The sequence below is a fragment of the Manis pentadactyla genome, chromosome 9 (genome assembly GCF_030020395.1).
Source record: "Manis pentadactyla isolate mManPen7 chromosome 9, mManPen7.hap1, whole genome shotgun sequence".
NCBI lineage: Eukaryota > Metazoa > Chordata > Mammalia > Pholidota > Manidae > Manis > Manis pentadactyla.
The window spans coordinates 13,347,717-13,363,829 of NC_080027.1; the positions used below are offsets into that span (position 1 = coordinate 13,347,717).

The following is a 16,113-nucleotide window of genomic DNA, read 5'->3' on the forward strand; positions in this document are numbered from 1 at the left end:
CCAGATGGTAACCGGGGATTTGCAGGTCGCAAGTGGTCAGTCAACTCCAAAACTATTCAATTCTGCTGGTGTAGTGGGGAAGCAGCCATAGACAATACTAAACCAAGAAGTCTGGTTGTGTTCTGACAAAGTTTTATTTTTAGGTATTTAAATTTCAAGTACTTTCACCTGTCACAATATTCTTTCGATTTTTTTCAACTATTAAAAATGCAAAAACTAGCTCATGGCTTTACAAAAAAAAGGCAGCAGGCCACATTTGGCTGCAGGCTGAAGTTTGCAGACCCCGGTTCTAGATGGGTGAACAGATAGTTGAGTAACCAGAGCTGCTGCCCACACATCAAGACAGGCAGGATCAGAACTGTGAGTCTCTGTTTACAAGGTGGCAGGTGTGACCAGGGAGCTGAGGATTCATTATTTTTCTTTCTTGGTCCAGTTACATACAGCAATGGCCCCTGGAGTTACAAGACCAGGAGACAGGGCCAGGCCCCAGGGAGAAGAGAAGGGGATGGCTGGCAGTGCTGGAGCTAGAGTCCTGAGGAAGGACCACTCCCTCTCATGGTGGGAGTTGGGACAGGTGCAAGTGCAGGATTTCCTCTGCCCGCTTCAGGTACTCAGCTGCCTTCTTCTTCACACCCTCCCGGCGGGCAGGTGATGGGTCACCTGCGGAGAGAGAATGTTTCAGCTGAGGTACCTGAGTTCAGAACCCCTCATCTAGCCCTATACAATTCACAGAGCATCAACATGTGTCTTTCTCCCCTCTCTGGGAATCAGATCTATTCTCCCCATTTTGCAAATAAGAAAAGTGAGGCCACAAGAGGTAAAGAAACTACCCAAGGTGATACAGCTGGTCAGTGAGGAGCAATTCTGATCCTGGACTTGCTCTTTCACTTTCCCTTCCCTTCCCTGCACCACATGGACCCTCCAGGTATCCTCCCTCCAGTCCTACTCACCAGGAACTCCCTGAAGCAGGATGTGCACCCCATCCCGGTAGCCCTGCAGAGCTGCGGGGTAGGCTCCTGCCTTCTCATCCTGCAGGGCCTGGGTGATGAGCTCTGTGGCCTGGCTCAGGTAGGGGGGGGCAGGTATGCCTTCCTCCTCCTGCCCTCCTGGCTCCCAGGGTTCTTGGTCAAGCCTTTCGGACTCTGTCTCCATCGCTGCCAACTCACTTACGTGGGTAGGACTGGGGCCTGCACTTTCTGCAATCAGAGAGAGTAGACTCAGGTCCTCCCTTTCCCAGGGCCTGCTGCCTATCCCCAGACCTCTCCTGCCCATCAGGGTACCAACCTGGGTGGAGGGGAGCAATGCCTGAGCAGCCCAAAGCCACTTTTGCCCAACAAGCTAGATCTACTGATTGGTAGAATCAAATGCTTCTGTAAACACAGCCTTACCTTCATAATTCTTTCTTTAAGTACACAGTAACATTAGCTTGTGAGCTCTGCATCACTGCCACCCTCTTGACTATAGGTGATCTACAAATCCAAGAATTCCCTCAGCAAAGTTTACTGGAGGATGCTAGACCAAGTCTGCTAAGCCAAGGGGGGAAATGCTCCAAGTCTTGGAAGCTTAGAATAACAGATTCAGAGCATCTCAGGGCTTTTTTTTAGGTCTTACGATTTCAGTGGAGTCCCCTGATACAAAGACAGGGGGTGGTAGGTATCCTCACATTCCACTGAAAAATACTCATTATATCCCCAGGACTGGCAAAGAGGCAGACAAATGTCTTCTCTGCAGTTTACACAAAAGAAGGCTGAAATTTGGTGACTCTTTGGAGGAAAGGCTTTTGAAGGGAAGGCACAGGAGCAGGAGGCACCATGGCACACCTCTGGCCTGGAGATGGAAGGGCAGGCATCTCTCCAACCCATCCAACTGACCCCATGAGGAGACCAGGGCCCTCCTGCAGGAAGGGAAGATGGCATCTCACTTCCCAGCTGGACCTACAGCCCTCCCCTGCACTGCTGACAGAACAGAAGCTCTAATGCGTGGGTTTAAGAGTTTGGTATATGTAACAAAGAGAGATGTGCTGGCTCGTTGCCTGGGGAATTCTGATGCTGAAAGGCTTGCTGGAGGTGCCCGCAACAGTACAGCAAGGAGATGAGGCAGCATCTGAACAAACCGCACTTCTAGGCTTTGTGGGGGCAAATATCTCTGAGTTTTCCCATGGGCCAAAGAGTGTCTCATGGGAGCTGCCTCTGAGGAGTCTAGACTGGTTCCTGCCCAAGCATCGGGGGCTCAGCTGGGGTCAGGTGGGGCATTTGGACGCTTGCCTCCCAGAGGCTGGGTAGGTCAGTCCCAGGGACACCACCCTGCTTTTCCCTCCAGCTCCAACCCTGGAGCAGCTTGACACTGAGGTCCTGATCTGGATGGGCCCCGGGGGGTAAGAGAACTCAAATGCCTGAAACTGATCAAAAAGCCACGTGTCTGCTAAGGAGGACACCAGAGGGTGAGGAAGGGAAGCCAACAAAATGGGCTTAAAAAGACTGTTGAGAAATCCAAAGTGGAGTTCTTTCATGATGATCCTGAAGGTGAGATCAGCCACCACAACACTCCAGTTGCAGTTAACAACATAAACTCGCAGACTTTTAGAATGAAACAATCCAGTGTCTTAGAACATGGGACAGTCAGGGCCCTAGATCTGAACAAGGACCAGATGTCCAGCAGTGTGGGGGCCCATCTCTGGTGCCCCCGCATGCCAACAGCTGCTGCTGGGCCTTCCCCTGCCTCTCTGAGCCAGCCAGGAAACCCCTACCTTGGGCTTCCAATGGAAGGCACCCAAACCTTCCTAGGACAGTGTGACCCTGCTCATTCCAAAGCTTTCTCAGGGAGAAGATCCTATGATGGGAAGTGGTTCACTTGGCTGCTTATTGTACTGGCATCCAGCTGACCAAGCCCTAAGCCATGAGCCCTGGCACTGAGCCATGGCTCCAGGGGAAGGGGCACCTGCTTCCAATCCTCATGGACGCTGCCATCCATTTGCCTGCAGGGAGCACCGTTCTCATTCTTTATGCAGGCTAGTTGGTGGCTCCGCCTGCCTTCTGCCCCAGAGGACTTCCTGCCCCAGCCCCCCTCTGCTGGTCCCAGCTTGTTACCTTCCTTGGAGAAGGGGTCGAAAAGGGCCAGCTCAGCATCGGTGAGGTGCCCTTGGGCAGGGGAACTGGACGCCTCCTCGATGCTCCCACAGTTAAAGAGCAGATCCAGGGCCTCCTGCGCAGGGCTGGACGGCAGGGGGTCAACTAAGGAATAGATTGTTGGGGACAGTCATGCCTGCCGCTACCATTTCCCAGATCCCAAAATTGAATTACTTTCTCGCTAAACCATTGCAGCAAACACAGGCATAGTCAAGCCCACTCTCAGAGTTTGTGCCCATTTTAGAGATTAAGAAACTATAGCCTAGAGAAGGAAAATGATCTATCCAGAGTTCCTCAGCAGGTTAGCGGTGGAAGAGCTGGGATCTTTCTACTAAGCTCACTGAGGAGGGAGTGTGCCCACCCCCACTCCAGCCCTGGCTCCCTCATGTACCTGGCACCTCCAACTCCTCGAGGCCCCTCCTCTCGGCAGGGAGCAGCTGGGGCAACCAGGGCTCCTCTGGCTGCAGCCGGGGTTCATCAGGGGGCAGTGTGGGGATCAGAGGGGGTGGCAGGATGCGCAGGTCCCTGGACACTTCAAAGGGCCGCGTCACCTCCCCACCCTGCAGGAGAGAAAGACCAATATGGGGTGGGGGTGAGGGTAAGTCACAAGGTGCAACCTGGTGGGCAGGTAGGCCTCCCAGGTGTTGAGGGGATTGGGCAGGTACACATACCTGGAAGAACTCCTTGAGTTGGGGGCTATTGTTGAGTGCAGGGATGTGCACAGTGAAGCGAAGCAAGTCCTCAGCCCCCTTCCGTCTCTCCTCAATCACTGAGGCTTCAAACCGGCCTGCAGCCCCCAAAACAAGGGATGTGGAGAGAAGCAGTGACACACAGAGGCCTGTGGCCCTCACACCACTTTTCCTGGTTCTGCCTGAGAGGATCTGCGCAGCCGGCTGCCCAGCAATCTTCCCTAGGGTGGGAGGGCTTGTAAGAAAGGCCCAGTCTCCCCATTCATCTGTTTATCAGATGTTAATCAAATACCTACTATGTGTTAAGTTCAGAAGGTCAATGAGAGAGAAGCAAGGTCTCTGCCCTCATGCATATCACATCTAGACAGGGGAGGCAGGCAACCAACAGGAAACAAATTTGTTCCAGATGGCTTTGATGTAATGGGGAGGATGTAGGGCTCAGAGAGAAGTGATTTGCCCAAGGTCACACAGCAAGCAGCTCCTTTTGTACAGTGTCACTGCTCAGTTCCAGGTATCACATGGACTAATCTAATGCTGGCCGGGTTATCATGCTGCCGGGAAGGGGAGCCTGCTGTACTTCCCCACTGCCTGCATAACCTGCCAGCAGCAACCCTTCACCAGGCTGGAAGAGAACAGTTCGTGTGAGTCAAAAGACCCCCACAACAGGTCAGCCCTGTCCAACTGAAATACGGTATGAACCACATACATAATTTACAATTTTCAAGTAGCCACATTAAAAAAAGTAAAAAGAAACAGGTTAATTTTAATAATATATTCTATCTAGCCCAACATATCCTAACTATTCTTTCAAAACTGTAATCAATATATAAACTACTGGGCTAGTTCACGTTCTTTTTCTAGTGTGCATTCAACCCATCCAGCACATCTCAGTTCAGTCTCACCACACTGCTAACGCTCTGCAGCCACATGTGGCTTGTGGCTGCTAGTTTGGGATAGCACAGATCTAGAGGAAACACCAGCTTGTGGACAGGAATTCCGGTTCTGCCACTTACAGACCAAGCCCCTTCGTCTCTCTGAGCCTCAGCTGCCTCACCTTGAAAACGGGGCTAATAAGGATGGAATGTTAAAGGGCTGGATACACAATAAGGGCTAGGCTGCTCTGAGCCTCAGTTTCCCCATCTGTAAAATGAGTTATCTCTAAGGACAATTCCCACTCTCTGAGCTGTGTCTTCATAAGGTGTTTTGTTGGAGGGGGGGGCTCCCCCTAGCAAGCCCCCACCAGCAAGGGTTCCTTTTGCCCAGTCTCCCTCCATCTTCAGCCTGAATGCCTTGGTCAGCGCTCACCAAACACCTGGGCTCGGGGGAAAGCAGGGAATTCCTCAAGGCGACGGAAGAGGTTCCGGTGGGTGTAGGCCAGGTCTCCATGCAGCTTCCGGAAGTCGCTGTACCGCTTCCAGACCACCACCTGAAAGGGACTGGAGGCTGGACCCTGGACACGGCCAGTGATGGTGGGGAGCGGCCTCCCCAACCCCCAGCCTGGCCCCTGGGCATGTGCTGATCTGAGTGCAGCACCCCTTCTCCCAGGGCCAGGGAGCAAGGGGATTGGTCTCCTCACAGAGTTACCAGCTGTTTCCTTACTGCTTCCAGATCTGGAATCAGGGAAAGGTCCCTCTTCCTCCCAGGAGCCTCACCTCTTTGACGTCCTCCGGGTCCCTCTTAGAGATGAACTGAGGAAGAAAGGCAAGAACCAGGTGAGACCCAAGACTGACAACTGACACCCCATCACCCTGTAATATCCTGAGAGGCCCCAGGTGCCTCCCAGCCCCTGCAAAGAGGCAGTGCCCTCTGGCTATTGGCCACTGGTATCAAGGTGTCCTGGCTTCAAGGCTCTGAGTGTAACTTGGAGCAGTTTTTCTACCATGTGCCTCAGTTTCTTCATCTGTTAAATGGGAGGATCCCTAAAGGCTCTCCAGACCACGCCATCCTCAGTCCAACTTTATCTCATTTCCTTCAAAGGGCCAAGTCCCTGCATCCCCTTCTGAAAACAAAGAACCCCAACTTCTCTAAAGAATGAGGTTCCTAGGAGACACTCCTTCCTTAAAGGAGGAAGCCTCTGTGGGCAAATACACTGGGATGCAGCAGAAACCATTGCTGGGTTCTGACCCCTGGAAGAGCAGACAGGGGTCTAAGGTGGAATGAAGACTCCATTCTCACTATGTCATGTTCATAATAATTAAAAAAGAACATCCTACAGGTTGGAGTACTTGCCAGTTTTCAAAACATCTCCTTTTCATTGTCCTAGATCCCAGGGAGGCAGATGTGATTAACATGCCCATTTAAAAGATGAGAAATTGTCTTACAACACTAAACTATGTTTTCTACTTTTATCTTGCATCTACCTACCACTTCAGCATTTTATTTAAAAAAATAATAATAATAATAATAATAAGGGAGAAATGTGGGATTCACATATAAATTAAGTATAAAAAACAAACGAATATTCATATTTGACCTGATGGTTTATAGTTCATAATGCATGATCAAAACCGAAAGTTTCTGTGATGACTGCCCTTGCACTGTTCACCATGTAAGAACTTGTTCGTTATGCTTCAGAAGATTGGAGACTGACGAGAATTAGGATTGGGGTGGATTAATGATTGTGCATTGAGCATTGAGTCCCCTATACAGAATTTTATTGTTGTTAACAACCATTTGATCAATAAATATGAGAGATGCCCTCTCAAAAAAAAAAAAAGATGAGGAATTGGAGGCTCAGAAGAGGGGACATATCCTGTGCAAGATCATACACACACAGCAAGTAAGAGGGACTGCTAGGGCTGAAACCCTGTCCTTTGCTTTTTGAAACAGACTTGTCTAAAATACTGTGGGTAAAAGAAACTGTATCTGAAAACCACTGATGAATGCATACCTGGCAAAGGTGTATATATATATATTACACCTTAATATATAAAGAATGCCTACAAATCAATACTCAAAAGGCAAACAATTGAACTTTAAAAATTGGGCAAAATGCTTGAGCAGGCATCTCCTACAAAAGACATTTGAATGGCCAATAATAACATGAAAATATACTCAACATCATTAGTTATCACATTTATGCAAATTCATACTCCAGTGAGGTACCACACCCACCCACCATGAAGGGCTAAAATTAAAGATGCTGATGATATTGAGAGCTGACGAGAACGGGAGTATAAAATGGTACAACCATTTTGGAAAACTGACAATTTCTAGGGAAGCTACACATATGTCTATCAAATGACCCAGCAATTCCACTTCAGTGTATGTACCACAGAGAAATGGGTTCACATGCCCATAAAAACTTATACATGAATGTTAATAATGTTAATACTTTACTTGTAACAACTAAACATGTTTAGGAACAACTCAAATGTCCAACAACAGAAGAATGAATAATGAAATGGTGGCACAGTCACACATTAGTGAGCTGTACACTTCAGACTTGTACATACTACTTTGTGTAAATCGTGTCTCAGTTTAAAAAATTTAAAAGGTGAAACAAAAAATTAAGGAATATCAACAAGTGAAAAATTCAAGATGCAGAATATCAGCATGTGTAAATACTAATAAAATAGACCCATCTATTTGCTTTGCAATGTAGAGTTTACTTGCAAGGAGGAATAAGAAAACAGAAGCAATAATTCCTATGAAGATGATGAATGGGGATGGTAAGAAAGGGAAAATTATTTATTTTTAAGAGTTATATAAAAACATACCAAAGTAAGGCATGCTACTTGTTTAAAAAACCAGGAGTCACGGGAAAAGGTTACAGTCCCTTGCCACGCCCTACCCACCGCCAGTAGATCTTCCCAAGAACTTTTTTTTTTTGGTATTTTTTAGGCGTGGGAAAGGTTGGGGAAATCTCATTTTAAACATCTAGGACTCTGCACTTAAATCACTCTGCAATTGTCTTCATGCTTTTGCTTCGCTTTAGCAGTGAAGTCTAATGCACCCCTTTAATAGTTGCTTAGTTCAAAATTATAAAAATTTATAACCAGTTCTTGTAGATCATTCTACAAATATTCTGTAAAACTGTTTCTATTTTTAATTCTTTCTCTGGTTTCCTCCACATCCCTAACGTTGTTACTACTTCACACACCAACTTTCGTCTCTATCGCCTTCCTGCTAGGACAGTAAAAATGGAAACTTAATTCTTAAGTTCTTTTGAAGGCTGTATAAAATTTTAAAGTCATAGGTATTCTTTTTTGAAAAATTAAAAATAGTTACTCTTTTAAGGGCTTTTATGTAAATATCACACTAATAAACACAATTTAACTCCAGGAGATTGGAGTACTAATTAATATTTGGGTGGAGCCAGTTGTCACGTTAAAGAAATCCACAGCCTGATGTTCACACACCACACGGCGCGTGTAACCACTTCTCGCGGGTCGGGGAAGTGCCGCTCACGCCCTTTTAAAAGGACGGTACCCGCCCATGGCCCCGCCCCCTTATAGCTAAAGATCTCAAAAGGCTCCAACGCAGCCTCCCCTTAAAGGGGAAACCTATTTCTGTCGGCTAAAAAGGGAACTTCCAGCCGCAGCTTGCCTTAAGGTAAACCACGGTCAGTTCTTGTTAAAAGGGTAAAGGTCCCCGGTGGGCCCGACTTCACCTGAGCGGTCACTTTGTACTCGGTGTAGCCCTTCGGATGGTTCCGGGGGTCGGAGACTGTGTAGTGCCGCAGGAAATCGTCTTTAGCCTGGCGGGACATGTCAACCGAGGTGGAGCCGAGCAGACAGCCGGCCTCCGGCTCCTGCACGCCGTCCCGTCCCCCACCCCGCCCCTCCCGGTTAGTGATCACGGGCTTCAGCCAGGCCCGGGCCTGCGCCCTTCAGCCTCAGGCCTAGGGAGCTACTCGCAAGTAACAGCGCAGTTCTTGGCTTGAGACCGAGGCCAAGGGAGCGTCTAAAAAGTTTTCGGTCTCTGGTAAAGTGTGAACTAGGCAATTTGAGAGTAAGGGTTGAAGGGGTGGGTCCTCAACTCAGCGTTCAAGCCCACACCAGCACACGTCTCCAAACACATCTCCTCTGCTTCTTTCATCCATCTACCCAACTTTTATTATGTCCCATGTGCGCCAAAAGTAGCCAAATATTTTTCCTGTCTCCCTCCGTATTCGCTAATTCATGTTTCCTGGAAGGGTGGGGGAAGCAAAAAGAACTAAGTACCAGGATGGTATCACGGGTTTTGAAATCACATTTCTTACTGTGTGCGCTTCCTTTCCCTTAACTACCCGAGCCTCAGTTTCTCATCTCTAGAATGGGGCATGTCATCATGGAATCTACCACAGTGAAGGTTTCTTTCCTTAGTTGGTGCATCCAACATTCAGCCCCCACACCCACACCCACCCCTCCGCCTCTTTGTTAGCCCTAGATCTTTGTTTGGCAGTAGTTCTCTGTTATGTGTAGCTGTCCAGCCTCCTACCCCAGAATCCAAAGGTGCCAGCTCCTTTCCTTGCTCCAGGTCCCAGGTCGGGGTGGCGGACTGTCTCCTGAAGCCTGAATCTTGAGTGAGGGACACTGCAAGGGCCTGGCAAGAAGACCCAGTTGTTCCTGGAATACAGTGTTGTCTGGGTTTGGCCGCCCAGCCTCTGGAGCACTCTGTTTTCGAAGCCTGGGTGTGCAACCGCACTGGCTGCTGTGAGTTCCTAGTATCCTTCCTAAAACCTTCCTTTCTATTGATGGCATTTGTAACCTGTGTCTGGGGCAGACCACTGAAGGCCCGACCCATAGTACCGCTACCAGGTTGTGAAGCTTAAATGCAGTTGCACGAGTGGAGCGCTTGGGAGCTCATGGCCACAACTGGAGCTCAGCTATGTGGGTGCTATGCGCCACTTTCCAGGAAGAAGCACAAAGCAGATTCTCAAATCAGACTCCTAGAAACTCGGACAGCGGGTAGATCATCCAGGAGGTGCCCAGGAGGAGACTGAGATGGGATGGTATCTCCTCACACAATATTCACCAGGGATCCTCAAGACCCCATTAGACCTTGCTCCTGGTCCAAAGCTCTCAGCAGGCCCATAGCTCCAAGTCTCCTTCTCACCCATCATTCACTCTCCTTCCTGGCCCAGCAGCTCTCAGTTCCCCGCTTTTCCCTTCTTTCTCCCTGTGCTCTCCATGCCCTCTCCTATCTGATCAATTTAACCTCTGGCTTTCTCCAGATTTCTGACTCCACCAGTTCAAGAGAAGCAAATAGAAGAGCCTTCTTAGAAGGCAGGTGCGAGGGGAATGCTGCAAATGCACAGCTGCCGGGGACCTGCTCCCCATATTCCCACCAGTCTGCTGCACCATGTGAGGCAGACTTTCCACCACAGCTCAAACTCCCCATCCCTAGGCCTTTGTGATAAGTATGACCTTGTTTCTTCTTTGTCTCTAACCATGCATTATTCACATTTCAAATCCTGTATGCTGCTTACAAGGACCCCCAGGAGGACCTGAACACTGGGGTGACTCAGCTGATCGGTGTGTGGCTGAGTTCACATTGGTTGTAAGGTAGAGCAGGGACATGGGACAAGGGCCATGCCATTATAAAATCTACTTAGCTTATTAACCCATAATGGTCTCTTCTTCCAGCAACCTTAATCAATTAAGTAACATTGTAACCAGGACAGAAGAAGACCTCCATAGTGGATAAAGAATGCCAAGATACTAATCCACACAGTCACCTAGATAACCCTATTCTTAAGACAAAATTTCAAAGGAAATACTAATCACCTATATACATCAGGCCTTATACTGACCCCTACCCAAAAGACTCCATAAAACCCCAAGCCCTAACCCCTTTAAGCATACCTCTTCTCTCTCTCTGAGGCTGCCAGAACTTACCCCCTTCAAGTGTGTACTTTGCTTAAATAAACTTTCCCTGCTGCTTAGCCTATTGCAAGTTGTCTCCGAATTCTCTCTTACAACAGAGATAAGAACCTGGAACTTAATCAGGCTCAAGGGAGCCCCTCCAACATCCACCACTGGTGGTGAGTGTCTGTCACTTTGCTATTTTATTTAGCTTTCTAGTTGTAAACACAAGCCTTTTCTCTCTCTGTTTTATTACAAGTAGGGAAGTGGCTGAGGGGGACCTCTACTTATGGGGGCTTGCATGTTCCCATCACCTGGGTGACCTGGATGGGACTGAGGCCATATGATCACATTCTCTAGCAGCCTGCCCAGACATCTCCTTTTCTTTGTTTTGGATAGTTCCAAGAACATAAACTCACTCCATCCAGTGCTCCAAGGCTCCCCCAGTTATGGGGTGATAGGGATATAATTCCCACGCTATGCAGATCCAAGCAGACATTGGATGCCAGGTGACCCTGGCTTTAGGAGTTGGCAAGTGAAATATAGTGAGTCATAAGAAATACGTATTTGGTCATTCAGATGACCAAATATACTATTTCCCAGGTATATTTGGTCTTCATCCACAGTTCCTGAAAACACTGCATTGCAGTGTTGTAAAGCACGTTAATGAGAGACTTTTGGATGCCCGCCTCCCCCCTGCAAAGCCAATGGCCAGTAATTTAGTCAATCATGATTACACAGTGGAGTGCTCACAAAAAAAAGACTCCTGAGAAGAGTTTATTGCTCTCTTGGATGCTGCTTCTCTGTTGAAGGGATCTTGTACACTTGGGGAGCCAGAACGCCTCCGTGCTGGGCAGCAAGGCCCCAAGCTCCAGGCGGACAGAAGCTCCTTTGTTTAGGACCTTGCCCTGTGTATCTCTTCATCTGGCTGTTAACTTGTATCTTTTATGGTATCCTTAAGTAAACTGGTAAATGTGTTTTCCTGCTTTCTGTGAGCTTCTCTAGCAAATTAATTGAACCTAAGGGGGAGGTCGTGGGAACGTCCAATCTGTAGCGGGTAGGTCAGAACAGAAGCACAGGTAAGCCTGGGGCCTGCAACTGGCCTCTGGAGTGGGGGGTGGAGAGCAGTCTTGTGGGATGGAGCCCTTAACCTGGGGAATCTGGTGCTGCCTCTGGGCAGATTGCATCAGAATTGAGTTGAGTTCTTGGACACCCTGCTGGTGTTCAAGAATTGCATGGTGTTGTATGTGTGAAGACCCCTCACACGCACACACATATGCATGCACGCTCGCACACACATTGGAATTGGGTCCGGGAACCCAAAAGGAGTTCTACTACTGTTACACTGCTGTACACTATTACTGTGTATAACATTTTTGTTGTATAGGAAGGAAAACACACACAGCAAGGAATCTGCCCTACAACTGAGCAAGTGTTCAATGACCTTTCTTCTTCTCCCCTTTGTTCTATCTCACTTTCCATCACCTGCATGACTGCACAAATAAAAGGGCCACTCTTCCTGGCATTATGCAACTTTGACACTTGCTATTACTTTGCTTTAAAAAATTCCTCCTTGTTTGCGCTTGTTTGACCTGTTTATGAATTATTTCTGGATCAGAGTCGAGCACTGTCTCCTGGGTTGAGGTTTCACCTGCTGCACAAGGAGAGACCTCTCAGAACAGGGCTGCGTGATGACAGCTGCATTTGCTTGAGTGCCTACTGATTCAAATAACAATAATTATAGCTAATGTTATGTTATACAGTTCTTATTGTTGCCAGGCAGCTGCATCTGGGAGGTCTCTCCCTGTGTACCAGGTGAAACCTCAACCTGGGTTCTTGACTCTGAACGAGAAAGAATTCTCCAGTAGGTCTGAAGAGTGTGGGTAAGGAAGGAATTCATTAGAGCAAGAGTAGTAATGAATGGCAGCGGCCTTGCAGGCAGCTGAGAGCAGGAATATGCAGAGGTGCAGAGGGAAATTTTGCTAAACATTTTCTTGGTATAGCGTAGATTTCCTTGTCATCTCTTAAAGTCAGGGTCACTTGGTGCCTGGTGTGTGCTTGGATATGTTAGGCAGGAAAATAGATATGAGCAGGGTGGAAAGAGAACAAGGTCAGTAAAGCCCCCTAGAAAGGACTCAGTTAACCAGTTAAAACTAGAAATCCAGAAGACTCAGAGTTAATGAGTTAATCAGTTAAACCTCAAAAGGTCAAGAGCAACTTGGCCTTGAATGCTTGAGTATTCCCCAGATAAGGAAAAGTATCTGAGCACAGCCCTTGTCTTCACCATGTCAATTAGATCATTGTAAGATTTACTCTAGCCTGCTAAAAGGCCCACCTATAAACAGCAAAATAAAGACAGGTGATCCCACCTTAAAGCCAAAATTGCATTTTGAAAAAAAACCAGTAAGTTTAAGAAGAAAGATTCTTAACATACTCTTTAGCAAACAAATAACTGCCCACCTTGGAGGAAGGGCAGACAGTCTTGACTGATATGCTCCCAAACCAGGAAGCTGCTATCCTGGGACAGGACCAGAGCAGTAATGTCTTGTGTTAAGCTAATTTTGCAGAATTACCTAGAGGACTGATAAGAAACTCAATGTCTCATCAAAGATACTTGAGACCATTTAACAAGTCCACACCCCTAGCCCTTTGTCACATTCCTGAAAAATCCTTGAAAGGGAGAACCCTCCACCTTTCAGGGCGCTCCTCTCTCTGAGTTCGCCCGCACTTTCTGAGTGTGTAACCTTTTAATCTTAAACTCTTTCTCTCCAACCTTTCAGGGCGCTCCTCTCTCTCTGAGGTCACCTGCACTTTCTAAGTAACTTTAAGTAAAACCTTTACTCTGCTTCACTACTGTGTCTCTGCCCTTCAGTTCTTTGTCGCGGCAGGGACAAGGACTGAGGAAAATACACAGCGCCTCTCCCCCAGCAGATCTACACCATATGGAGACTAGCCCCTGCCACTCTGGGGTTTGGGGAGCCATGGAGCACGGGATGGAGTGAGATCGTGTTCTAAGAACTTCCCAAAGAAAGAAGATTTTCAGGCATGCTCCTGCAGCTGCAGTTGCAGCTGCAGTTGCCTCTGCGTCGCCTGACGGGAACTTGCAGGCCCAAATCTGAGTTCTCAGCAGCCCCTCCCTACTTATCAGATGTTAAATGAAGACTTGGAGATAGAATGAAATAGCAAAAAGACAAAACGCATAAAGTTAAGCAGAGAGGAGGCTTTATTTAAAGGCATGCACTTAAAGAGAAAAAGTGCAGGTGTCCTCAGAGAGGAGGCATTCTAAAAAGCTAGGGTTTCTGTCTTTTAAAAAAGCATTTTTAAAGGGCCAGGGGATATAGGCTTGTAAAGTGGTCTCAAAATGCTTTTTTCCAGTGAGAGACATTAAGTATCTTCTATTATTAGCCCTCCAGGTAATTCTGCAAAATTAGCTTAACACAAGAAATTCACTGATCTAGTTCCTCTCCAAGATAGCAGCGTCCTTTTGGGAACATATCAATCAAGATCTCTTGCCCTGCCCCTAAGGTGGGCTGAGTTATTGTTTGTTTAAATTAATCATGATGCTTGTCTCCTGCCCAGGTTGCAAATTACTTGATTAGGGGCTGGAGGAGGGAAAAACAGCATATAGGTTAAATTAAAGAATAAGCTGGGCCTTTTAGCAGGATAAAGTAAATCTTACAATGGCATGATCTGACACAATGAAGACCTGGGCTGTGTGTTCCCATACTTGTCTTTATCTGGGGAATATCTGGATTCTGGATACTCCAAGTTACTCTTGGCCTTTGGAGCTTTAACTGATTAACTCATACTCTGTGAGTCTTTTTGGGTTTTCTAGTTTTTTCTGGTTAACTCTTTGAGTCCCTGTTGGTGGGCTTTATTGTGTCTCCACCCCACTCATATCTATTCTTCTGCCTAAAACATCCAACACCCCTTTCCCTTCTTTCACACTAACAGAGCCCAGATTTTGCACAGGTCTCTAACCCTCCAGAAAGGACTCCTAATGCCAGTTTAGGAGTAAATCTTTGTGTCTATTCTTCATCTTTCCTTTAGAAAAAATATCCTTCCCTCATCAGACATTTGATACAGTAATTTATAAAAAGTAGTTACTTGGTCATTCAGTCTACCAACCAACGTAGTTCTCAGATGTACCTGGTCTACACCCACAGTTCCTAAAAATGCTTCAGAGCCATAAAGGTGAAATGGGTGTCTTGTTATGTTAATGAGAAGACTTTGGGGCCCCACCCAAGGGCGGCAGCTGGTTGCCTGGGAGGGGTACCAACCTGGTAATTAGAAGGTGGGAACTTTGAGCTCCCAGCCCCACCCTCCAGGGAAGGGATAGGGAAGAGGGACTAGAGGTTGAATCAGCCAAAGGCCAGTAATAGTCAGTCATGACTATGTAATGAAACCTCCATAAAAACCGACGTGGACAGGCTTTTGACACCCCAAACCCCCCCCTTTTTTTTTTTGCACCCAGCCTCCTGGAGAGCTTCCATGCTTGGGGAACAAGAATGCTTCCACGTGCCACCAAGACAGACTTCAAGCTTCAAGAGAGGAGCTTATTTGGGACTTTGCCCTCTGTATCTTCACCTGGATGTTAACTTGTATCCTTTATAGTATCTTTTATTAAACTGGTAAATGTGTTTCCCTGAGTTCTGTGAGCTGCTCTAGCAAATTAATGGAACCTAAGGGGGAGGTCATTGGAACCTCCAGTCTATGTAGCAGGTTGGTCAGAAGCACAGGGAACAGCCTGGGGCTTGCAACTTGTCAGCTGAAGTGGAGGGTCGGGGGAGTCCTGTGGGACTGTACCCTTGAAGTGTAGAATCTGGTGCTGTAACTGGGCAGATAATGTGGAAATTGAGTTGAATTCTCAGACACCATTAGGGTGTCATTGTTTGGTGTCATGCATGGGGAACCCCCCACCAACACATGCACACATTGGAATTGGGTCCAGGAATCTTGACACATTAGGCCCCTCATTCTGGCATTTGCAGAGAGAAGAACTGAAGCCACTTAGTAGGGTGTAGGGGCTAGTATGCTAGGTCTCCATCCCAGCTCCCCTACCTCCTAGTAGGGCAGCTATGGGCAAATTCCATAACTTGAAAGCTCATTTCCTGCATAAAATGGGGATATTGAGTATAACTCCAGGGGGGAAACCCTGGGGCAAAATACCTTTGAAACCGAGATCAGTCAAAGGGAGAGATCAATTGGGAGAAACCCATTTATTTCTTACAAGCAGACGTCCCACATCTCTCTTGACCCAGTTGTTGACCCAGTTGCAGAAAAGAGCTCCACCCAGCCTCTCTGGTCCGGATAAGCCCTCACTCACCCATTGAATTCCTATTGATATGGAGATAACTACTCTCCACCACTTGGAAACACTTATTGATAGGGAGATGCTCTAAAGCCAGGCGACAGATTCTGGAAATACTGCAATTTTGCCCACACTGGGTCAGTAATCAATAGTGATACTGCTTAGTGCTCTTCTTCACCATGATGCCAAGTGGAGCATGC

General features: G+C 47.4%; 1 protein-coding gene and 1 long non-coding RNA gene across 5 annotated transcripts; one reads left to right on the forward strand and one right to left on the reverse strand.

The window, feature by feature from the left end:
- Positions 1–115: 115 nt before the first annotated feature.
- SNX15 (sorting nexin 15) lies at positions 116–8,611 on the reverse strand. Of its 4 annotated transcripts, none has more exons than XM_057506918.1 (8): positions 8,427–8,608; positions 5,467–5,502; positions 5,120–5,240; positions 3,797–4,035; positions 3,517–3,685; positions 3,087–3,230; positions 951–1,196; positions 116–660 (listed from the first exon to the last, which is right to left on the reverse strand). In XM_057506918.1, exons 1-8 carry the CDS (start codon positions 8,523–8,525, stop codon positions 554–556), a joined length of 1,161 nt encoding a protein of 386 aa, XP_057362901.1. In that variant the 5' UTR covers positions 8,526–8,608; the 3' UTR covers positions 116–553. The 4 variants fall into 4 exon arrangements, with proteins under 4 accessions (XP_057362901.1, XP_036784338.2, XP_057362902.1 ...); XM_036928443.2 differs by having other exon boundaries at positions 3,797–3,912; positions 8,427–8,606; XM_057506919.1 differs by lacking the exon at positions 951–1,196 and having other exon boundaries at positions 8,427–8,611.
- Positions 7,743–15,243, forward strand: LOC118933866 (uncharacterized). The gene is made up of 3 exons (XR_008999146.1): positions 7,743–8,368; positions 9,275–9,450; positions 15,077–15,243. It is a non-coding gene; the product is annotated as an uncharacterized LOC118933866 (long non-coding RNA).
- The last annotated feature ends 870 nt before the right edge of the window (positions 15,244–16,113 follow it).